This window comes from Astatotilapia calliptera, chromosome 15 (genome assembly GCF_900246225.1).
Source record: "Astatotilapia calliptera chromosome 15, fAstCal1.2, whole genome shotgun sequence".
In the NCBI taxonomy this organism is placed as follows: Eukaryota; Metazoa; Chordata; class Actinopteri; order Cichliformes; family Cichlidae; genus Astatotilapia; species Astatotilapia calliptera.
The window spans coordinates 11,937,434-11,962,953 of record NC_039316.1 but is presented as its reverse complement, the minus strand read 5'-3'; the positions used below and the strand labels follow the sequence as shown (position 1 = coordinate 11,962,953).

Sequence of the window (25,520 nt, the reverse complement as noted above, 5' to 3'; positions counted from 1 at the left end):
CATTTCAAAACAAAATGTACTTTGAGCTTTCCAGAATGAATAAAAGGGAACAAAGCCAAGCCAAACATTAGTGACTCTTATTGTTCTTAATAGTTTATGTGGTTGCAAAAATGATGGTCTTGAGGGTAAATTGCTACTGACATAACTAAATATTTCCCAGGGCATTAAAGATACCTTGCAGAGTTTCTAGCTACAACCAGTGGTATACAGAAGTGTCAAGATTTTCTGAGAAGGTGATAAGTTACAAAAAAAATGTAGCAACAGCAGGCAGGGACTTCATCCAAACAGCTAACAAACATTTTTTGGCTCGAACAAACAAAACTTGAGCCGATCTTACCGAGCTGATGGTGGCCTCCTTATCGCTGAGCTCCTGCTGGTGCCTCATCATCATGTCGCTGATCTCTAGCTCCTTCATGATCTTTTCTTTCTCCAGATTGGAGAACTGGTCCTCAACGACAGAACGAGCCAACTTCTCAGCGTCTGCTTTGGTCAAGCTTTCTTCCAGCCGGGTTGTCAGTGACTTCCTGCAGAGGGAAAGAGAGCATGAATTACCATTATCTTATTAATTACCAGAGCTGTATAAATCCTAGAAAGACAGGAAGATCCCTGCTGTTATTACCTAAAAATCAACAGCCTGTAGTGCTACCATGCACTGATATTTCTGGGACTTTTTTGTCTCTGCTGAATTTGAAAGCATTATATGTCCACAATAATGTTTGGCTCGAGTGCATCTGGGACAGCTGCTAATCTGGTTCAGCTTCATTCAGTCTGTGAAAGGTCGTGTCCTTCTGTTTGGCTGAGATTAATTTGAACAAGGGAAATGACACTAATGTGAGAAGACTGCTATATTCTTCAAGTACAGATAAAATGAATTTTGTAGAGTTGAGATACACATATTTAACTGCCACTTTAAAAACTGCAAGTTTTGGTTCGTTTTTTGCTGCTTATGTCAATTTCCATACTAATCTGGTGATTAAGTGTTTACAGTGTTTTTATACTGAATGCAGAGTCGGCTTATCAAAGCACAACAGCCACAGTTACCTTTCTTCCTGGTATTCTGCCAGTTGCTGCTGCACCTCTTCGTACAGCTTATTCTTCTCATCACGCTCATCCGTCAGCTCACGGATCTGCGTCTTGTAAAGGGTCTTTGATAAAGAAATCATGTAGACCCAATCAGTTTTTAGATTACACTTACAGAGTAAACGTGTGAGGAGCTAGGGAAAGCCAATTCACTTAAATGTACAACTGAAGTGATTTGGCTGTCACTGCTGTTTGCAGATAGCATGCACAAAAAGGAAAAGAAAAGAAAGAGTTACTGTGAAACAGTGCTGTGCCTCCAGTTGGTCCTTCAGTTCCTTCAGCTGGCCATCAGCCTCCTGCTTTTCCCTGAAACAGGACCAGAAATCTGTCAGTCATTGCTGCAGGCCAACTGAACACCAGAGCCAAAGCAATGCCTTTAAATCAGAGGAAATGAATGAGACTTGCCAACAACATTAAAAAGTCACTAATACTCTTGCTATATTTGTATATGCATATTATGCTCATTAGATATCATGGGTGCAGTCCAATACTCATACTACCTACTTAGTTAGCCAGAAAAAGATTTAGTATGTTCGAGTACACTGTATTTTAAAAGTACCAAGTTGTGCAATTGCATGTGGTTGCATTCTGCATAAAGCGAGCCATCATGCTTTTCAGGGCATTTTGATGCACAATCCTCTGCAATGTAGACGTGTCAAAAGTAGTATGAAGACTGTATGTGCTATTAAATACTTCCTAAGGGCAGCTGCAGTATATACTGAAATTAAAATGAACAAGTATGCAGGATATGGACATGTGTCTGACCTCCGTAGTTCCTGGTTCTGTTTCTCCAGCATCTGCTTCATGTCTAACAGTTGGTTGAGTTCCTGTTTGAGCTGTTTCTCAGAAGACTGGAGCACAGACACCTGCTGGTTTTGCATCTTCAGTTCACTCTGGCTCATACTCCGCTTGTGCATCTCCTCCTCCAGACGTGAGGTCAGGTGCAACACCTGTAAAGACACAAGCAGGGATGCAAAGCAGTGGTTAATCCTACTAGTAGCTGGTTAGACACAGAGGGTATAGCTTCAGAACAAGTGAGCACCACTTTGTACAAAATGCTTGAAAATAAAATCAAATGCTCATTACAAGAGGCCGTTGGTCACCCACCTAGCTTTCCTCATTCATCACCACAGAATGTAGATATTAAGTCTGTGATAATGTTTTTTTTGTTCAGTCAAAGCCATGACCAGGTGCAGAATATGATTTTACCCCCAAATGAATTTTTCTTCAGTGAGTAAAATCACAATGTGAAATTTCAACAGTCTAGAAAGTTTACGTCAAGCAGTGTGATGATTATTATATACATAGTACACATACTGTAACGATGATAATACCAACTGAATGCATTGCAAGGCACGATTTCTTTCCATGGCACACCTTCCTTGTTGTAGTCATGATCACTGCACACAATGGAACCAGATTTTCTCCTTCATTTGCTACTTTGTTGACTTTTATCTATTCTGTTCAGGTTTGCTTTGTTTTTCCACAGCAATGGATTAGTTTACCTAATCCATTGCTGAGTGGATTAGGTAAACACCCTAATTTACTTTAATTTTAACAAGTGTGCGAAAAAGTACTGTTGGATTTATGAAAAGTGGGAAAGAAAACTTCAGGTTTAGTAAAAGGTTTTGAGATGCTCGCTGTGACACAAGTTAGAAAAAAATGTTTAAATCCTGAAATATTAAATGATAATGATAATAATAAGAAGAAATAAATAAATAGCATCTGGGTTAGTGCCAGGAAATGACAGTGTAAGTGATGATATCCAGAAATGATGGAAGTCGTTTCCATTTAGTATTTTATTTTATTTTTTGAGGATTTTAGGGCTTATGGACTTGGAAAACTGTAAATAATGACCCAAAAGTGGTGTGGTAGTAATAGAAACCAAACAATAATATTATTAATAACAATAAGGGTTACAATGATAAGTAGTAGTAGTAGCAGCAGTATTCATTTTAAAGACTTATGATTAAAACTCCTAGAACAGCCAGGCCATTTGTTTGTATGCATGATCAGAAATACATGTAAATTTGTTCATGCTACAAAAAAACCAAAAAAAACCTTCAGATCTAAAAATATTAAAACTGATTTGTGTATGAAAGATTTGTGAGCTCGATTCATGAACAGATTTGTGCGTACACGCCGTTAGTAAATGAGCGCTGTTGTGAGGTTGTTGTTTTAGAGATTGCTAAAATGGGTAACATTGAAACTCTTAATATTTGATGTAGGATCATTTCTTCAAAACAATGTCTAAAGTTACTACTTTGTCGTTCATGTTTCATTTGGGACAAACCTCTTCAGAAAGTTTCTCCTTCTGTGCCTGAAATTCATCCAGCTTGTTCTCCGCCTGCTTGTAATCACAGTCCAGCATGGAGTAGTCCTTTTTTAGCTGCAGCAGCTTTCCCTCCACCTGCACCTTCAAGCTGCGCTCCTCCTGCAGGGTGCACTCCATCTCTGAACCGAAGGAAATCGCAAGGAAAGACATCAGCAGGACAATCTACACTGCACTCGACACTGGAGTATTGCCAGATCATTGCTGTCTTTCAGTAAACTTGCTTGTGGCATGAATTAAATGGACTAGCATGAGAGGGACAATCAGCAACAAATCTAAACATCAGTCTGTTCCGAGTTTTCTGTCAACCTGCTGGGAATGAACTAGAATTATTTGTCAGTAATGTTTAACATCAATCGACCCTTCATTTGTTTCTTCAACAGCTTTTAAAAGCAGCAGAAGTCACCTTTTCCCTTTCATGACTGGCTTTTGCTTAAGGCAATCCCTTACTTTGGTTAGGTGAGTTAAATACGGTGTAAACCATCACTTTTACATTTGAGAGTACTCTCCAATCAACATTCCCTCTTCCTCCCTCCCACTTACTCACCTTTTAAGGCCTCGGACTTTGCCTCCTCTATGGATTGGTCGGTCTTCTTTTTATCAGCAAGCTTGGCTTTGGTGGCCTTGTGCTCTACCTCCTCCTGCTCCAGACTCTGCTGCAGGGACTTCAGCTTGAACGTAAGGTCGATCTCTTGGTTGCTCTTTTTCTAAAGGGTCAAAAATGGATATTGGAGTCGTAGTGTCTTATTTAATGAACAAAAGGAGGAATACTTCTCCCTTCAATTTGGAAATTTGTAATGAGTAATCAAAAACAACCTTCTCAAGCTCACTGAGCTTCTCCTGTAGCTCCTTTTTTTCAGTCTGGACCTTGGAAAGAGATGACTTCACTTCTTTCACCTCTTCTTCCAGCCCTGAGATGCGTCCTGTAATGGAGCAATGGGAATTGTTTAAAAGAATGAATAACATTTATTACATGTATTCTTTTTATTTGTCAAGATGCTACCATAATGAGGCTCTATACGATGTGACAGTGTTGAGCCAAACGTGTCGTAAATTAAAAACTGTGCCTGAACTGTTCAGCTTCAGACATTACATAATATCCCAGCCCACATACATCTTTAAATATGCAGAAAACATTGCACTCAGTGTTTCTTTTCCCTGACTCCACCCACACAGAGATTCTGACATGGGGTGGGGGGGATCATCAGGCATCACAACAAACAGGTAACACTGTGGTCTACGTACATCCCCTCTGACCTCAGCCAGTGGCCTCTCTGCCAGGAGTGAGCATGCTTAAGTTTCCACAAAAGGTTCTGGCTTGGGTTTTCCTTTGGCTTTTACGGCCACTTGCTTCACTCTCAGGCTTTTGAGCAGATGTTTCCACCTATGATCAGACATTTCCCAGTGCCCGATCCAGAAAAGTGATTCACATCTAATGTTGAGCCTTCAACTCCAACTTGCATAACATCTTTTTTTCCTGCTGTTTACTGCAGCCACTTTTAGGGAGTATAAAGATCACACTGATTACCTGTGGTTAGGGTGAGTAAATCAGTATTTCACTGCAGATGTATTCATTCGATGACCTTTAACTATCTGACAAAACAAATCAAAGCTTGATGATGAGGTAACTGCTGAAAAAAAGATTAACTATAGCTTAACATAATTTTACTTCTGAACATTGCTAATGAAGGCTGTAGTTTACCTACAACTGGCTACCAACAAGAGAGTCCAAACAGAACTCACATAACCTTTAAATCTGTTTACGACTATGTTAATACCTCTTGCTGTCAGAGTGTAATAGAGAGCCACGTCTCACCCTGTAGGTCATTAATAGTTTCTGTCCCCATGTTGCGGCCTCTCCTCTCCTCCTCCAGTTCGGCCTGCAGCCCCCTCAGCTGCTTCTCCAGCTCCATCTTGCTGTTTTCAAGCTGGCTGCACTTTTCCTGCATCTCCCCGAGGCTAACCTCCAGGCTCTGGGCTTGTTTCTGCACCTCTGCCTGGCTCTTCTTTAACCGCGCTACAGCCTCTTGCTCAGCCTGAAGCACAGCATTGACGTCCTCAAGCTACGGATATTAAGGGAAGGAAAATAAATAACGAGAAGATGAAATTGTTTTTATGCTGAAGGCATTCAGAATTAGGGATTACCAATTTGGTATGTTTTTATTAACATGAATAAAAACACATATTAAACACAGAAAAAAAAAAGTGCAGTGATACGGAAAATTGAAAATAAGAGAAAGACAACACCATGTTAGGTGACTTTAAAAAGCTTCCCTCACTTGTTTTTGCAGCTGGATGTTCTTCTCATTTGAGATGTGTGAATTCTGGTTCTTCTTCCTCAGATCCTCTAGCTGGTCCCTCAGGTTGTTCACTGATGAGTAAAAACAAAGTCATTTTTAGTTAGTGTAGTATAAAAAATTTCATCCATCCATACGATATTATAATACTGTCAATCCACAACTATGAATATTTCTGAGCCTGACATATAAATACACAATTTGACTTGCCTGAGTCGAATATAAAATCAAATGACAACCAAAATTATGGAAAGATATTTCACAAGTTATACATCTGATGTTTAGATTTGGTGCTGTGCAATAATCTTGAGCAACTCCTTAGATTTTAGTAGGAAAATGGGTGCAACATGTACAGTTTGTACACTTCTAACAAGCTTGAAAGTCAGTGCTCGGCGTGACGACTTTTATTCTTCAAAGCAGCCTGAACTCCCTTAGACAAACTTTCTTATAGTTTAAGTAGTCTTCAGGAATATTTCTCAAGACTTATGAAGGATGTTAGAAATTCTTCTGTGGATGTTGGCTGCCTTTCGTTGCTGTGATGCATCACGTTTTTGGTTAAAAGCTCTTTGCTTTGCACTTTGTTTGTGCAGAAATATTATTTTATTCATTTTATATTTGGAATTTTTCATAGATTTAACTAAAGAAACGAAAAACATATGCGTTTTGGATTTTGTGGCTGCTCGTAACAAAGTGGCAACTTAAGATTGTGAATCATCAGGCTTAAAGAACCAGTGTTACGTAGCTTAAACGAAAAAACAAAGCAAAATGAACAAATGGTCGGGTACAAGGACTGGACTGAAGACGAGCAAAAAAAAAAGAACAAAAAAAAGAAGAAGAAACGACAAAAAAAACAAACTTCAAAACTTCTGTAGTACTGCTCAAAATCACTTTAAATAAAATAAGAAGTCCTCCTTTGAAGCTCCTTTTAAGCAAAATGTAAAGAAATGAAGGACAGCTGAAGACTTTTGCACAGCACTCTACATTTGTTCATAGGTGCTCACACTCGTTCTCCAGGCTGCGTTTCCTGTCAGTTTCGATCTCCACCTTGCGCAGATTCTCAGCACTCTGGTGCTGCAGCAGAGCTCTCTCTCTCTCCAGCTGCCTCAGTGAGGCCTCGACTTTCTGCCTGCTGTTCATCTGATGAGAGAGGAATTCGCACACAGTACGAGTGGAAACAAACTCTGACCTTCTTTATCCCATCAGGTACATGGTTGAAATGCACCCGCTCTTACCTCCTTGTCTAATTCTTTGGCGAGTTTGTCTAAACGGTTGGTAGCATTTCTGGGTGGTGGAAAAAAAGATTAAAATTTTTCACAATTAGTTAAAAATTGTCTTTTCAAAAATGTATTTATACATTGAAATTCTTCTTGCTTTTTTTTTTTTTTTTTCTCTGCCGCTTTTGGATTTCCTTTAACGTCTCCTAATATTGGGATTTCTAAAAGCAGCTTTGAGGATGGGATGTCACTTCCTGTTTTACAAAACACTTCTATATATCTGGAAGGAAGTGACACACCATATAAAAAAACTCTTCAGGGAAACCAGTTATCCTTTGGTGATGTCTAATTTAAAAACCTTTTAACCAAGACATTTAATAAGCTGACTGAACGCTGATTAACATATAGCTAATTTTTGCTATATAACTTTGCACTGTCCACTTTTTGCTGTAACAAAACAAATTGCCAACGTGTGGGACTAATAAAGGTTATCTTATCTTATCAAACAGGATCATATGTTTTATCTTACCTGCACTTTTGCTCCAGCTCATCTTTGGCCTGCATCTCATTGTCGAGCTTCTCTTCCAGTTGGGAAACCTTTTTCTGCAGCTGCTCAAATTGACAGATGAGTAAATACAAAAATAGCATTATTTGATTTTCATTTTCACCTCTCCCCCCCAAACAAACAAAACAGAAAACTACCTCTTTCTTATTGTCTGAACAATTCTCCTTGTCCTCTGAGATTTCCTCACAGTCCTCTGAATCTTTTGCAGAACTGCTTTTACTTCCCTTTAGCAGCCTGAGAACGAGAGATGGACGGTCAATAACCATGAATGCTTGTAACTGAGTCAACGTCAGGTGGATTTCCAACTCTGACAGCATCACACACCATCATCAGGTCCACATTTCTACAAGCACGAGATACATTTTGTCCCAACCAGATCCATTAAAAGACATTTTTTGTCCAGTGTTACGTGACATTAGAGAGCTTAGAAAGCACTTACAGTGATACCTATAAGCCTAATCCTGAAACCATACACAGTGGAAAAAGCAATAAAGTGTTGAGATCTTTTTGGTGTCTTGGCAGAAATCTTCCAACCCACGCACTTTTTGCCAACTGTTAACCATCTCGGTGGGCTTGTAGTGGTGGGAATTATTGAGTGACTCGGCCACAGGGGCTGAATAACAACTTAACTATGTAAAGCCTTTTTATGACACCAGTTTTTGCAGAGTGAATTTTTAAAATAAAAATACCTGTGCTTAACAACACAGACAAATTAAGGGTGATTTTAGAAAAGGTACACACTCATATGCAATTAGACTGAAGGTACGAGTACGCACTCACATACAACGCATTCACCTTTTACATGAGAAAAAAAAAAATCAAGATCGGAAGGAGACACATGCTAGAGTACTCTTAGTGTCGGCCGTGAGGTTGGATAACTGGTTTTGTCAGAAAGGGCATCCAGCATAAAATCTTTGCTAAATTAAACAAGCAGATTCATCCGCTGTTGTAACCTTTCTGGAAATATGTAAGAATTATAATTAGCCTGATCATTTTATACTGCTTACAAATAGCTTTCAATTAAGTCTACAGCATTACTGCTCAAACCTTTTCAGCTCCCCTCGGTTAAATGTAACCAGAGATGGGCAGTAATGTGCTATCCAATTCCTTTTTTCAAGTAAAGATTAAAGTAAGGGATTGTTATTGCAAAAAAGTAATTCGATTACTGCTACTTTCCCGTAAGCACGCTGCGTTACTGCGTTACTAAACCGTGATTTTGTTTGTGAGAGTGTCTCATGACGTATGAACGTGCGACGTCTGTGGCAGCAACAGACGTGTGTAGATAAACAATGGATAATATGGAGTGCGGGAGAGAGTACGAAAGCTTGGAAGTACTGACATTACTTTGAGTTTTAATCTGTACAAAGTGACAAAAACATTAGAGTACGCTGTACACTCTGCGTGGGAAGAAAACTTTTTTCCACAGAGAAAAATTAAACTTTAAATCTGAGCAGGCACCTAGCAAGCCGCCACGGGAATGTGAAATTCACAGGGAAACCCCCGGATCCCCCCACTGACATGACCGCTGCGACACCGGACAAACCTCCACCGGCCCCACTCCTGCTAAACAGGTGACAATAGATTAAATCTTTGACTTTATTTGTCTTTTGCCGTGTTTTACTATTTGAAAGAGCGAGTGTGAACACATATGCAGGAATATGTAGAAAATAGGTTTAAATGTTCAACAAATTTCTTCAGATTTAATTTTTTCTTGATGCAATGTGCATAAAGTTAAAAGATTTAAACTAATAAAACAATTTTTAATAAGGGACTTTTTCATTTGATTCAATTTATATGATGGATTATGCAGAAAAAATAAAATTGGGCTGAAAGGTCTGCTTTATAATGTTTTCAGGTTGTGTATCATGCTAAGTAATAAAGTAACTAATTACTTTTAAAAACACGTAATCAGTAAAGTAATAGGATTACTTTCTTGGAAAAGTAATCAGTAATTAATAACTACTATTTTCAAGTAACTTGACCAACACTGATTGTAACACATGAGCCATTTAATTGAGCTGTTTTACTGCAGAAGCAGCTCCTGTGGTATTTGGGAATAGCTGCACTGTTGTGTAGCCAGATGGAAGCGACGTTGGTCAAGAAAATGACTGGTGATAAGGGGCACCGGCTGGTTAACCACAGAACAAATTTCAAGGCTCAGTCTCCCACGCACATGACTGGCTCAGCTGTTGTTAACGCTACGAAAAATGATCACTAATGATGTTGCAAAGAGAGAGAATGATATCTTATTCTGGTGGAGAATGCATTCAGCATACCTGCTGTCTGGGTTTATTTTGAAAATGTGCATGTGAGCATAGATGACTCATGTACAGAAGACCAAATGTACCTACGGGTACAGAAAAGGTAACCTGAAGCTCATCTAACTGACTAGGTCCAGAAGCGTGGATGAGCAGCTGTGATAAAGACAGGTTTGTTTCTTTATCTTTTGAAGTTGAGTTATTTTGTGAAGTTTCTATTTTGTTTTTGATTCTTTGCTTATTGAGACTTGACTTTGTGTGATTATGGCAGATCTTTAAAGGGTATAAATTAATCTATTGAAACGGATTGTGAGCACAGCGTTTCATGTATGACGATTAGAAAACTGTGGGCGTTTTTGATCTTCACAACCAACTTGACCTTAGCCATTTATAAAGTGAATTTTATCCAGATAATATGTCTTGAACAATAAACGCTTCCATTTTTAACACAATAGCTTTGTTTGGGTGATTGCTGCCTTAACGGCGGTTGAACCTGCAAGTGTTGTTTCATTCTATTTTTTGCTGAACAAAAACAGGGTTTACAAAGCAGGATTCATCACAGGCGACAAGGGCAGTTAAAGAGGCTGTCAGAACAAGGCAGCAGTGTGGAGTTTTAACAGGCCTGCAGTGTCTGACTGGTGAGGCATGGGCGTGAAGCTGTCTTTTTCTCTCATATTTTAAGCACAGTGTTGTTCTAAAAGCCCGTTGCAAAATATCTACACACGTTGAGCTTTGTAGCACAAAAATCTCAATTTATAAAAAAGAAAAGAAAGGAAAACTAAAAGGAACGCAAACATGAACATATCAAATACTTAAGAACAAAAGCAGAGTTAAAGTAAAATAAAAATATGAGATTCAAACACTTACTGATCCTCCTTGAAGTAGGTGAAACCAATAAATGGTAGCTGGTTGCCAACAAAGGCTTTGGGTGGAGGAAAGGTCTCAACATCTCCTTTCTCAACCTCTATGTCATCGAAGTTACTGGTGTCTATGTCACCTTTCAGCTCTGGCACAACTGGGGCCACAGCTGGAAGACAGGAAGAGAGGGAAAGAGTCATGAAGCGAAAAAGGGGAACGAAGGAGGTGCAAACCAGGAGGGTTAAAGCAAAGAGAAAACTGCTGTTTTACATAAAATCAGACTGAAAACAATCCTGTGCTTGGGGATTTAAAATTAAAATACATCAAAGACATTTGAGTACAATTTTTTTTTTCAGCAATTTGAATAAATGCATGTCCATTTTGGCTTTGGTTACTTTAGGAGTCTGCAGGTTGGCGTGAGCCTGACACCACTCCTTTTCCCGTACAGTGCTTGCTTTGTGCCCCATACACAGCACCTTTCACAAGCCATGCCAAGAGAGAAGGTTCCTTTTGCGCTCTCTTTTCACAAGACTGACTCTAAAAGTCTGCAGACAAAAATGTGTTAAAGGGCCAATCAGATAAAACTAAGCAAGCCCTCGAGCCTAAAAATAGATCCTAATTAGAAAAAAAAAAAAGCAGCGATTTTGGATGAAGTTCTTCAGGCCAGCGCAGTTCTGGCTCTGAGTAAAGAGCTTATTACTGCGGGTCAAGACAGCCCCCAGTGTGACAAATGTGACTCAAAGATGGTGCAGAAAACACAGAGAGAAATCAAGCGCAGGGATGAAACAAATGAGGGGGAAATAAAAAGAAGAGATAGAAAAAAAAAAGCCAAAATGTGGTGAGACAGAAAGAGACTCAGGGCGCTCAATGGAGGCCCTTGTGGCATAACTTCCCAGAATGCTCTCTGATAGCGGGTGACTAATGACAGGCAGCCACGGCCACAGAGAGAGTGAGAGAGCGGGAGCAACCCTCCAAACTGGGACGCCCCTCTCATTAGACCGGTCCACACAGGCCGCACAGCCTGCCCCACCCGCCGCTAAGGGGGGTGCTGCCTCCAGTCGCATCCATCCATCCATTCATTCATTCATCCTGCCAAGCATCCATCCAACGACCCGTGGTGCTGGTTTCGTTGCCTTCAACCCTGTGCTTAATAAACATGAAGACAACTCAAACGATAAAGCGCCGAAATCAGGGCCCAGACGCTGCGGGAAGTAATATCACCCTTAGACACAAAGGGCCGAGAGGGATGTGCAGCTCAGCGGGACTTCACAATGGAAGCAAGGTCGTGTTTGGAGTGGTTGCATGAGCGTGCACATGCAAACATGAAGAGAGGCGAGCAGCAGAGCAATGGTTTCGTGTTCCAGATTGCCAGGCTGTGATCAGAAGTTCTGCCTTAATCGGAGCCAGGTGAGGCTGAGACAGGGCGAGGCAACGAAAAAGAGTCTGAATGTACTTACGTACAGACACAGAGGTCCAGCTCATACTTCTAATATATCCCTTTCTTATTTTTTTCTCCTTCTTGTTTCTTTTGTCCTTCCTGATACAAACAGTCTAAACCTAAATTTAAAAAAAAGAAAAGAAAAAATATACTAAAGTACAAACATTGGTACTGATTTAACAATTATAGTATTAAATAGCTAAGATTTTTTCTCTTTATTCTTTTCCTAATACACCTGTGAGTAAATAATTCTGTTATATTATCTATCTATCTATCTATCTATCTATCTATCTATCTATCTATCTATCACCTTAAGCTACAACATAGTGTTCCTTTTATCCAGTCACATGTGGTGCAGGACTTCAATATGTTCAGTACACTCACCAATTTATGATTTTAGACTGGTACCCATACGTAGCTGATTATTCTGCATAATTTTCTCTCCTGCTCTGCAAAGCACCCTGTCATATACTGTCAGATATGAATGGCGAGCATATGGAGAGCATGTGTACCATACAAGTAGGCTTAATGACTCAGGAGCTGGAAATAAAATTCGAACTCAGACTGAAGCAAAACAGAACTGCAGAGGAATGGGCTGGAGATGATAAGAGAAGCAAAACAATGGGAACGGCAACAAACCGTGAAAAAGAAAAACATTTGCACATTACCAGAAATGGAAATGTATGATGCTCCTGCATTGTGGCATAATATAGAGAGAAGTTTTAAAGACAAGTATATGGATACACTTACTGTCACGGATGTTGTCAAAGGTCCACTGGTTGTTCTTAAAGAAGGGGTGACATTTTATCTCGTCCACTCCGGTGCGGCCCAGACGAACCTTCCTGCACACAGCGACAGGAACAAGCAGTCAGACGGTGAGCAGGTTTGCCTAAGTGTGACACAGTGCAACGCAGTACAGCACACCCCTTTCCTCCTCTCCACCCACCATCACAAACATGTCATCCCAAACACATGGAACTTAGCGGCGTGACCACTCTGCACTGACCACACTGACCAGCATGGAGAGCCACCAGACCGCTGTTGGACAATGGATACGCCTGAAAACCTCTTCAGTCCAAGTTCCAAGCAGTAAAGACAGGACGACTGGATACCAGGCAGGAACATCAACAATTCTGACTCAAGAACTCCTAGATCTTCCCTCCTTCTCTTCTCTCTCTCTCACTGAATCTATACACACACTCATTTTCCCTCTTGCCTCATCCCCTCGCCTCCCTCCTCCACCTCTGGGTACAGGGTTGGAGGGGTGGGGCAGTTTGGGCTTGCCACGTGTGGGACATTCCAGATCCAGCCAAGGGGAAGAGAGGGCAGAGGTGGGGAGGAAAAAAAAAAAAGAAAAAAAAAAAAAAAAAGGAGCGACTTTAAAACCTCTGCATGAAAAAGTGACATGCAGCCAAATCAGGGTTACAAGCCATGTCTCGATGCCCAGAAAACTGCAAAGGAGAAAGTTACAGACGAAAAGGGAGAACCAAGAAATGGAAAGTGGGACAGAGAAAAGGTGGAGGAAGACATTTACGAATGAAGCGATGAAAAACACATGGTGAGAAAAGAGAGATGAAAAATTCCAAAACGAGCAGGGTGGTTGTGCTTACTATGTGATTCAGCATAATGAGGAGACAGTGATGGAGCATGTAGGTTAAGTGGTGAATGCAGTCAGTAGTCAGTGTTCAAGATGTGTGTGTGTCAGTCGTACACACATGCGAGATTCTGTCTGTGGTGAGAGAGCAGTGAGTGAGAAGGTAAATAAACTGAGTGAGGAAAAATGAAAGGCTGCTCTGTACTGAAGCAGAAAGGGCCTGTGTTCGAGCCCTGTCGTGGGCAGAGTTACTAATGTAAACAGGAAGTGGTTTCTTCAAGGGGAGGGGACACTATTCGGAAACATGACCCATATGCCCATTCATCCAACTTTTACCTTTACAACTAATTTGTAAGGTATCTTAATCAGTCTTCAAGCAACTTAAAGAAGTCCAGACGCTTTTCTTTCCAAGCTCCTTAGACATGCCTCTCAGTTACTTTGTGAGTCATGGGCAGACATCCCTGTGGTTAACAATATATGTCCGGCAGGAAATCTAAAGTGCAGGATCAATCCAAGGAAACAAAGAACAATACCACGATGATGTGTATTTGCAGGCAAATATACGTCTATGTTTTTTATCACTTAGTGCTTTCCTTTGTCTTCCGCTCACCCCACAGGCAGCCACGGCAAACAGCTGCTTCTCCCTGAACTTGGTTCCTTCCTACTGTCGTCGAGTGCTTCCTCATAGGGGATTGCCCGATTGTTGGGGTTATTTCTCTAAACACTGTGTGCTAATCAGACTTCTTGGTGGTCGTTGCATTACATTCAGAATCGCCTGTGCTTTTGCTAGTGTTGCTGACATATGGTTCACCTCATTGCTTAAAGGCTTTTTATTACAGTGTTGTATTTATCTCTAATGTAAATTCATAAACCTTGTTAACAAGGTTATATGTACTATGCACTATTTGATCAGTTCTATGCTTTACTAACATTTCAGCCTGCTAATTAATGACAGGATTTATTTTTTTTAAAGGACAGATATCCAAAAAAGCCCCAAATTATCGAGTATTATTTGTATATAAAAGCTTGAAATAGTCCTTAATATAGTATTTTCCCTTTTTACTAACAAATTCTTGTTACATTACAAAAACAAGGGCTTACAGTATAATCTATGGTTTCATATACAAACCTGTCAGTAAGGAAGGCACAGATGAGATCTTTGGCATTTTGAGACATCTCTACATCATCTGGGAATACGAGCGAGTTCTGGTGGTTCATAATCTTTCCGTACGTTCCGATAAGGGACTCGGCATAGAAAGGAGTTTCACCTAGAAGAAGAATGAGAGGTCAAATTCTCAAAACACAGATCCGAGAGCTTGAGCAAAAACTTACATTTTTATAATTACTAACATAAAGGAAGTTACATAATATCCAAACAGCAAGAAAACATAACGTAATGTTGAGTTGACCTCTCATTATCTGGTAACAGTCAGAACAGCCTGGGCTGAATTATACATGTAATGGGAATTAAATCATGTTTGCTTTCTTAATAAAAGCTTAACTGAATGAACAGTACATAACTTACCAACTAGCAATTCAAAGAGAAATACTCCTACAGACCACCAGTCACACTCCCGGCCATAGTAGTCATCACCCCCCTGAGACTGGAGAACCTCGGGGGAGATGTAGTCTGGTGTGCCTACAGCTGTGTCACATTTCACCATACCTGTCTGCAGAAAGATGAATTTACAACATAACACACAGGAAAGCAATAATAAAAGATTGGAAAGGACTTTGGACAGAAAGCAGAAAAAAAGTTTTAAAAAAAAAAGCAAAAGCAAAATCATAGTGTGGATCAATGAGCTTGTGAAACTAGCTTAAAATTGTTTTACTATATTTTCTTTCAAAATCTTTAGATGTTGGGACAACAACTATGCAAAAAATTCTTTAAAAAATCTTTACCATGTGGACCACAAACGAAATGTGTTTTAAGACCATTTCAAGTTTCTTTACCAGACTGAGACTAGGGAAGGAATTGCATGACATGCTCTGTCTACTGGCAGATATTCAGAGAGCTCAAATGAGTGAAATGAGCTATTTTGAAATTGCTGTGGTGAAAACAAAAGGATGAAAAACACTTCCTGTCCCACAGCAGCAGAGGCGGGACTGCCGCCTCACTCGAGACTAGTTGTTTAGCACATAACTTCTGTGGCCTTTCAAAACAACATGATGTAAGAGCTTCACTTCACCATCTGAACACCTGGTGGTGCACTGAAGCTCTGAATAATCAAAATGTCATTTTCCTCTTCTTTCAACTAACTCAGAAGGTTTGTGACACAACTAGAAACTCGACATACCGAGTCCATCTTCATGCATGTGCCAAAATCAGCCAGTTTGAGGTGTCCGTGTTGGTCCAGCAGCATGTTGTCAGGCTTAATGTCGCGGTGGATGAAGCCCATCGAGTGGATGGCGTCTAGCCCCAGCACTACTTCTGCCGTGTAGAAGCGAGCCCATTTCTCAGGGATGTCGTAGTTCATGGTGAGTGTGACCAGGTCTCCTCCGGGCATGAATTCCATCACCATATAAAGGTGCCGATCATCTTGGAAAGCACAGCATAGCTACGAAACAGTAACAAGTAATTACAATATCATTGATTACTTTTTTATCTCAAACTTAATGCTGATATGGTGCCAAGTTATTACTGAGGTGTATAAACAGAAGGTACTGCTTTGCGATGTAAACATAAATATCATCTGTGCTGTCTTAATATATTATTTGATTACTCATGATGAATGTTTTATCTCCGGGTCTTTAAGGCAGCATTAAATTGGATCTCATTTAACAAGCACGCTGTCTGCTTTTACCTCATCCGATATAACAAGACTCTTACTATATATTGGTTCTATTGGTCTATTCCACAAATCATTTGTTTCATTTTCTTATCATAAAAATATTCTTGCATCCCTACCCAACTGTTTTACTGTTCATTTATTTTAATATAATCTCCATATGCCATTTCTAAACACTCGGACCATCTGATTACACCGCTTGTTTTGACAAAGTGCTTGCCATCTGTACCTACTATCAGTACCTAGTGCACGCAATAACAATAATTCCAAATAAATTATTAAATGTTTTAGAGCTTGGTGGTGCGCGAATGTAATTATTTGATTACCATCTACAGAAACAACCAGTAACAACCTAGTTTATATTTGACACACACAAAAAAATATATCAATATCAACCTATAACAATGTTCTACAGAAAGTTTCAGCATTATGATTCTATGATACCAGTTTTAAAATGCATAAATATAGCACGCTGTAAATGTGTGAACTTCCTTTATTGCAGCATCACTAAGTAGAGACACAAAACAGTATGACCGGTTTTCCCACATGCTGCGTAGGGGTGTTACCAGTCAGCGCTGTATTGACTACGTCACACGGAGGAGCTCATTATCCTGACATCAAGCCAGGGATCGGTTGAGAATAAGCCAAAAACGGGCTATGGGCCTGTAACGGACCATTTTAAATGGCTTTATGTTTATTATTGTAGTGTATTTACCATACAGAATGCTTCAATAAATGCCGGTTAAAGCTAGAGCTTTAACCGGCATTTATGAATGGCACAGTGAACTGTGTTCACAGTCAGTGATTTCTGAAGGTGTTCCTGCGTCCATGTACTTATTTCCATGACCGAATGAGGCCAGTTTTTAATGCAATGTAGTCCGAAGGCCTGAAGATCACGGCCATCAATTACAGGTCTGCAGCTTTCTCTCTCGTGCACAGAGATTTCTCCAGATACGCTATAAATATAAATCCTGATAACATATTTAAAGTATTCACAATTTTTTCATTGAGAAACGTTATCCTAAAATTGTTGCACAGTTGGTAGATGCAGTATGTTTTTGTAGATTGGTGAACTTTTGTCCATCTTTCAGAGAAACTCGGTTCTTTTTATCATGTTATTGAGCCGTTGTTAATTAAACTAATTAGCTGCACACTGTTTCTTTTCAGCATCACTTAATTTCCCAGCCTTTTGCTGCCCTCTCACAACTTTTTTTGAGATGTGTTACTGCCATTCAAAATGGGCTACTGTTTTTCATGAAACGCTAAGACTTTTCAGTTTAAACATTTGGTGTGTTTTCTGTCTTCTACTGTGAACAAAATATATCTATGAAAACCTCTGTGGCTGAAAGGAGTTAAAACTTCTGTTCTATATGTTCTCCAGTGCTACATCTTATGAATATTTGTAGAAAAAAAACAAAAAACACACCTGGACGACCCAGGGGCTGTTGGAGAAGGCCATGATGTGTCTCTCCTCCCAGAAGAAGGCCGAATCTGACCTTTTGATCATCTCAAACTTGCTGAGCTGCTTCATGGCATAAACCTTCTTAGAGGCCTTGTGACGGACCTGCAGGGGAGGACGTGACAAAAAAGGAGAGATGTGAGAATGTAAATAGTGATATGTCAACAAGGACAATATGGACAAGATGGTAAGAAGGTCACAGTGACTAAGATAACGCAGGAGATGAAGAGAAACAGACACAGAGATAGGAAGCCATAATTGTAGGACACACCCATAGAAAGACATGTTTACACAAGATTTCAAACACAAACATACCATGTCCCCCATCCACACCCCCACACCAGACATCTCTCACACACTGAGCCTGTCCAGGCTTGTTTCCACCCAAGAGACTCAGCAGATACCAGATTCTACCAGCATAAGATGCAGATATATGGGAAACTGAAAGTTAGGGAGAGTAAGAAATGTACTGATTGGCTTAAACTTGGAGTCAGGCACGTTGGCAATTTAAAATAAAATCAAAAACAAAAAATCAAGTTATATATAAAAAAAAGAAAAAAAAAAATCACACATTTGGTATTTTTAAAGACTGTTGCTCCCTCTAGTGGTTCAAATATTTCTGGTAGCTGCTGGATTTAGGAACAACTGGAGAAATTCTACCTTTATATCACACTGCTTTGCTCTTCCACAGAACGCAGTTTAAAATTAAATAGCGCAAGTCAACAGACAACCTCTTATTGATCCCTTGAACTCACCAGCTGCACTTGTCCATAAGCTCCTTTTCCGATCAGCTTGACTTTCTCAAAGTCATCAAGCTTCATCTGAAGTTCTCGCAGCTCACTCACTAAGTCTTTATCTGCAGATGAGACACATACACGAGATTAGACAAAGATAAAGCTGATTTTATCTAACACTTTCCCAGTCTAATGAAATCTACTGCAGTAGTTTTGGAGAAAACATGTTATACATGTTGAACAAATTAACATAAAAGTAGATTTTTAAGAAATGAAATGTCACATTTAGCTATAGTCACTACATTCTGCCAGGTTTTCTAGGTTGAATGTGACTGCACCACCTTAAATAAAAAAATTATTGGGGGGGGACAAGGCTATGCAACAAGACCACATATCAATTACTAAGGTTTTGGCAGGAAAAATCTGTTAATCTCCCCAAAAATGTTAATTTGAATAGCAACACCAGGGAAATCTTTCATATACCTCTCTTTTTACCTTCTTAAAGAAACAGTGCACATGTTATATTGCAAATCTGATGCTGGACAACAGGGGAAGTCTTGCACAATCTAAAAAGTCATGGTTTTCATCACTAAGACACACAAATGCAAAACGCACACGAGAACTTACATCTGTTCAGAAAGGACTCTATGTTTTTGTTTTTCCGTAAGGGGGGGTAATTCAAGTCATTGACCAGTGCATTCATGGAATCCTGAAGGACAAGAAAGAGAAGAAGTTTTTATTAGAAATGAAAATTAACATTTAGAAATAGTGGTTAATTAACAACAACCAAAAAAAAAAAAAATCTATGTCAGTGTACAGTGGAAACACCAGTATCATTCAAAAATGGGAATATTCCTTAAGTTGAGCTGAATATTCACAGAAAATTAATGAAATTTAAATAATTTCTTTATCATTATATTGTCAAGACAATTCATGAAAGTCGGGAAGCTCCGACATTGTGCTGGCTAATAAAAGCAAACATCTTTAATGAAGTAAAGATGGCGGTAAGAACACTCCAAAATGTAAACAAGTGGGGAAACAAAATCAGACCGCTAAACCAAAACAAACACAAAAGAACAATGGAGGCTGGACAAGGAGACAAAACATGTCGTGCAACAACAAATAAAATTAGACGCGTGTTCATGTTTCGGTCGCTTCCATAAACACACAGACCCGCCATCAGGCCCACCGACACCAGCTCCAGTAAAGCTGTGGCACTGTCAGAGTTAAAGCTGGAGCCTCAGCAGTGTCATCAGTGCTTAAATCGGGGGTGTTGTGTTTCAAGTTGAACCAAAATGTGCCTGTGATCCACATGCATCAGGATGGCAGGGCAGAGCTGGGTGGGGGTAGGGTGTGGGTGTGTGCGTGGGGCGGTGAGGCGGGGTAGGTCAGAGTGTGCTATGATCTCTGTTCCCTAATAAAACAGGGGTCGTGTTGAGTCATCCAGCATGTCAGCGAGTGTAGGGGCTGTATCTGGTTGTCTGTTTGTTCTAGGACATATGAGTGAGTGGAAAGGGGCATGTGGAACAATTCTGCACCTTTAAATAGCAGCGGTGAGGAGCGATCTCCCCCACCACACATGGGTGGAAATAGACCTAAAGGCTCAGAAGCTATTGTGGGACGAACAGCTTATGGACCTGGATTCAGGCTGAGAGCTCGAGGATAGGTGATCATTTTACAAAAGATCAACTGGTGTAATGGTCGTCGTTATCGCAGCACTATGGGAACTTTGTTTTAAAGAGTTTCAGTGATGGTAATATGCAAATACAGTCTAATGTTAGCAGTTTCAAACAGGGTGCGCCTGTAGTTTGTTGCAATGTGTGACTAAAATCATGAAGGACTTGTTCAGGTTTTTGCAGCTTGGTATCCGAGTCCTGTTTTCTAAAATAAATTTAAAGTGAATTCCTGCATCTTTTGCCACTGCTTTTGTTTCTGATACAAAAGGCATACAATAAAAAGATTCACGAAGGGATTTATATAGCTGTGATCAGGGTATACAAGTTAAAACAAGATTAAAGTGGGAACCAAGGTCCATCACAACTTGATGCATTAAGCATACAGCTTCAGGTTAAAAATAAATAAATAAATAAATAAATCCCGATTACATATCAATACGTTCATACGGAAACATGAAAATGGAAACATGAAAACATGCTGGTTGCATTCCATTTAAGGAGAACTGTAATTGTGCAAGGCAGTGGATCCCCAAGCTAAAGCAGCTAAGCATAACAACATATTTTAACATCTTATTTTCAACTGGGTTTTTCCTAAAGAAAACAATGGACGCCAAAGACTGGTGTAACCCATTTAGGTATCAGACCAAATTCGTTTGGATATAAAAAGCCATCACGTCATTGTGTTATCCTGTTAGACATCAATTTAGATAACATCAAATTAGACATTTGATCACTGAGTGTTTTTGTTATCAGACGCTGTTTAATTCTAGAAAATCACTCTGTGTGATGTAAAGTGATGTAAAGGGGTTAAGATTTAAATGCTTCCCCTCTTATTTTAGTCTCAGATCAGTGAAAGGCGAAAATGATTAGACCCAGCATGTTTGTCTTTCACTGGAATCTCGACAAATCTGAACATGATTCTCTAGTTTAGTCTTCATGGCTTGTTCTCGCCTCCTGAGAGAGCACCTTCCACCCACTTCAGTGTGAGCTGATACTGTCAACATAGTCAAGCGTCAACAATGGCTTAATCAAGTTGCTCAGGATGCATCAAAATGTACTCGGCCCATCCAGATCCAGCCTCCACCAGACACAAAACAGACATGCCTTCAACTGTTCTACTGATCCCAGATTTAAGGGTTTTTTGTTCTTATATACGGGGTGTCTGATCCATACACGTTTTTAAATCTTTACTAGGGAGCTGTCACATAGATCTGATTCCATCACTACAAACACTATCAGTCATTTCATGGTTAAGAGAGTAAACAAAAAAAGCACATTTACTGGAATATTCAGTGAATATGTTATAAAAATAAGTATGTGATATGTAAATATGCCGATGAGAAACTAAAAATTGTGTTTATGGCTTCCACAATTGTGCCATAAATGGACCAATGATGCATTATATGGGCAAAAGTGTAGGGCCACGCCTCTTCACATTTGAATTCAGGTGTTTCCGTCCCATTACCACAGGTGTATAAAATCGAGCACCTAGCCATGCAGGCTACCTTTACAAACATTTGTGAAAGAATGGATCGTTCTAAACAGCCCAGTGAATTTGAGCATGGTACTGTAATGGGATGCCATTGTCCTACTAGATCTGTTTGTGTTTAGCTGTAAGTGGTATTATCGCAAAGCGGAAGTATGGTATCGAGGACCACAGCAACTCGGCGAGGAAGTAAACAGAGTTGAACAGGGCGGTCGAGCGCATAAAGCAAAACTACATAAAGGTCAATAACTGCAGGGTTCAGAAACTCCTCTGGTTTGAACATCAGCACAAAAACAGTCTGGCAGGAACTTTGTGGCACTCGTTTCAATAGACGTTTCCAAAACATACAAGACAATCCTGTTTATGCTTTGTATATTTAGTAGCTGATTTGCAATTATTATTTTTTGCAGTCCCCGATGGGCTCTTTAAAGGGGACCAAACTTTTAGCTTTGAACAGCACTACAATTCACTCTGCATGATTCATGGTTAAAAATAACCCTTATTCACTCTATACTGAACCTTGTTATAGCCCATCAGTTCATCCTGTCTAAATCGACCTGTTTAGCTCCTTTTCCTTCGAGATGACTTTTTTCTGATTGGCTGCAGCCTCACAAACAGAAGGCTTTAGCAGCACATGGGAAGGGTTCATGCACTACCAGCCAGAGGGAGCATAATGTATCTGAGATGACCATACTAGGGATATCAGCCCTCTCTGACAGGAACCAATAGATCTAATAAATGGAAATAAACAGTCTAGAACGGAGTGTGTAGAGCAGTCTGAAACATTGCTTATATTTAATATGACCATCCACTATTGATATATTGACAGAAAAAAACAAAAACAGTAACGAGTTTTAAGTTTTATTGTTTGTGATACTTCTGTGATAAATATGGTGCCCAGGTGTAGCTGACTGGACTAATTATACATGATTTATTTATCCATTTATACTCGTTTGTCAAAAATATATTCTCATGTCTTAAATCCTTATCCTTGCACAATTAATTGCTCAGTTAAAATTGACACAGAATGCCATGACACTGCGCAACAGCTAACATTAATTTACCGACTGAAGTGCATCGTTCTCGATTATAATGATCTGCGACTCAACCACATTATTTTGTTCAGTTACTGTGAACTCATTAGGATTTCAAAGCATTCCATAGACCTCAAACATTCAAACCTTTTCTCTGGGGTTTAGTTTTTCCTTTACTGGCCATCAATAACCCAGCAAAAGCATTAACACAAAAATAAAAGACAACAGGTCATTCTATTAGAAATCTAAATTTGTATTGTACTAAAGAAAAGAAAAAACAACAACAACGTATATATACGAAAAATAACAGTGGACAAACAGGAAATGGTGACATGAGGGCACAGCAGGTTAATTCCAGGAAGTGACTTCAGCTTCCTGTGGTAGCTCCCTGCATTTTAAGCAGCATGATGGCCATGGAGCACAGTGATAAAAATCAAACATGACTACTAGTGAACTTTGGAGTGATGACTGACACGGGCTAAAATTAATTCTCATCATTTTTTTGGCCTGATTATGTCACAGAATGATGTAACCTGGGTCTGTTGTTGTACATCTGAGGGAGATTGTACTTTTGGATCATGATTCAGCACTGGGAATAGACATGGACCAAAGGGCTGCTTTGTTTAGGCAGCAGGTGCATACGGCATGAAATCTGGTAAACTGTCACATTTGTTTGGACAGATTAAAAAAAATATATATAAATCCCTCAGCATGATTTATATGTTTTAATGCTCCAAATGTCACTAAAAGACTATGAATATAAGCCGTGGATTATGGTGTTCTGTCAATATCAAATGTGTGTGAAGCAAATGAATAACTTAAACAGTAAACAGACTCTACTGGCTTTTTGCTGAGTCAAAGTGTTACTGCAAACAGCTTACAAAAGTTGATCCAGGCTAGACATGTTCTCAAAGCTAACTCTGGGTTGTCAAGATGAAAATATTAAGCCTATTTTAAATCTGCAGATCAGCACTACATAGAAATGGAAAACTACAGACAGCCTGCTGTGAGATCCTGAATTTATTCTCAAAGATTGAGGCTTGAGGAGTGTGAGCAGCTGAGCTGAATATGTTCTCAGTGCAGGCCACCACACCAGACCCCTGAACAGGTAATCCCAGACAGGCATTGACTGAGTGAGGGAAAGGGAGGAGTGAATGTAGTTCATAGCTGATCAGATTGTAAGTTTCATTGGAACTTCCTTCACTCATTTGAATGACTTCCAGCTTCAGTGAGTTGGAAAACTATCACATCTAATTATTACTATGCAGCATTTTCCATTGAATAATTCTGTTTAGGGAGGAGTGTATGGCATTCCATACAGGAAAGGTGGGGCTTCCCTCTGCTACAAAGGCCAAAGGAGTATGATTAGCTTAACCTTAGTTCTTATCATTTTCTGCGTGATTAAGGCTACAGGTCAACAATTTCACTTTTTCAGCTTTCGGTTGTTTTTTTTTTTTTTTTTTTTAATTGTTTTTACTGTAAGACCTTCCTCTAAAAACTTTTTTCTCAGATGACTGACAGACTAATTACTCACAAATATGTGTCTAACTCACTCCCTATCTCTCAGTCTGAAGACCATACTTGTATTAGAGCTTCAGGGTGAATGTAAACTCACCAGCAGGGTTGCCAAGTTTAGTGCCGACTGTGGATTCCTTATCAGGGACTCCAGCTTCTTCAGCCGGCTTTCCAATCTGCTCTCCGCTCCCAGCATTATTACAATGAAGTGTATCCAGTTCAAATGGCATTAAAAATATAAAGAAAAATTTAAAACAAACAAAAACACCTGCGAGCCTGTTGTTTTCGCTCAGGTAACAGGCTGGCGATAGAGGCGCACTTCGCTCTTGCTTTGCGTCAACTCCTCATGTCAGCTCTTGAAACTGCGGCTTGAGTTGTCTGGTTAATTATTTATCCAAGGCCCAAACAAACCGTCTCGCCCAGTTTTCATTAGTGGTCACACACACACACACACGCAAGTGAAAACCAAGCGGGTGTGTCGAGGTAAACTTCACTTTCAGATAAGTGTCGTCTTGCTATCAGGCAGGCAGGTAAAACTAAATCAGTCGACCCAACATGCTCAACCTGTAACAAAGATTAGTCAAGCAAGGAGAACACAAGTTTGACTTCCGGTTGCAACTATCAACATAAAAGTCGTGAGAAACTGCGTAAATCTTAAGGCGAAGACTTAAATAAGACTAAATAAATTATAAAAATCTGGGAAGATATCAATCATTATGAAATTGTCTTTTTCCAAACCTTGCAAATCTTTTTTGTCCATACATATGGACAGTAAAACAAGTGAATGATAAATCATCTTTCATAAATAACCTAAATAACCTCTCAAGGTCATTTAGAAACGTTTCTATAACATTTCTATTAATATCATTTTAACTTGATTGAATAAAGTTAATACTACTACTACTAATATCACTAATAATAATAATGATGATGGTGATAATGATGATCATTATTATTTTATAGCGGGGTTTTTTCGGTTGTTTAATGCCTTTATTTTATAGGATAGTTTTTACATCCGGTTTGTGCTGCCTAATTGTGGGTGACTTCCTGCAAGCAAGTCCCGCACATATCCCCTGCCCTGTTATTATTGTGGAAAACTTCCGTCCTGCAGTTTCAACCCCTAACTTGAAAACCTGGAAGTTAACACCCCCCCCCAACGCTGCCCTCCCAGAATCGTCCAGTCACGGCTCC

General features: G+C 39.6%; 1 protein-coding gene across 6 annotated transcripts in view; it reads right to left on the bottom strand.

Annotated features, from left to right (window-relative positions):
• The window catches only part of LOC113037171 (rho-associated protein kinase 2-like), a 41,589-nt gene extending 16,655 nt beyond the window's left edge, over positions 1-24,934 (bottom strand). For all 6 annotated transcript variants that reach the window (XR_003274596.1, XM_026193933.1, XM_026193932.1 and 3 more), the window contains exons 1-22: positions 24,430-24,934; positions 19,246-19,327; positions 18,640-18,740; positions 17,852-17,989; positions 15,934-16,194; positions 15,162-15,306; positions 14,766-14,904; positions 12,793-12,884; positions 10,614-10,773; positions 7,626-7,722; positions 7,453-7,532; positions 6,942-6,990; positions 6,711-6,846; positions 5,692-5,783; positions 5,229-5,475; positions 4,229-4,335; positions 3,960-4,119; positions 3,374-3,534; positions 1,846-2,030; positions 1,317-1,386; positions 1,042-1,145; positions 338-524 (exon numbers count right to left, since the gene is read on the bottom strand). Coding sequence is in view for 5 of the 6 variants with exons in the window: in XM_026193933.1 (XP_026049718.1) it covers positions 338-524; positions 1,042-1,145; positions 1,317-1,386; positions 1,846-2,030; positions 3,374-3,534; positions 3,960-4,119; positions 4,229-4,335; positions 5,229-5,475; positions 5,692-5,783; positions 6,711-6,846; positions 6,942-6,990; positions 7,453-7,532; positions 7,626-7,722; positions 10,614-10,773; positions 12,793-12,884; positions 14,766-14,904; positions 15,162-15,306; positions 15,934-16,194; positions 17,852-17,989; positions 18,640-18,740; positions 19,246-19,327; positions 24,430-24,525 (2,889 nt within the window). In the remaining variant the exon portion in view is untranslated. The remainder of the gene's footprint in view (positions 1-337; positions 525-1,041; positions 1,146-1,316; positions 1,387-1,845; positions 2,031-3,373; positions 3,535-3,959; positions 4,120-4,228; positions 4,336-5,228; positions 5,476-5,691; positions 5,784-6,710; positions 6,847-6,941; positions 6,991-7,452; positions 7,533-7,625; positions 7,723-10,613; positions 10,774-12,792; positions 12,885-14,765; positions 14,905-15,161; positions 15,307-15,933; positions 16,195-17,851; positions 17,990-18,639; positions 18,741-19,245; positions 19,328-24,429) is intronic.
• Between the last annotated feature and the right edge of the window lie 586 nt (positions 24,935-25,520).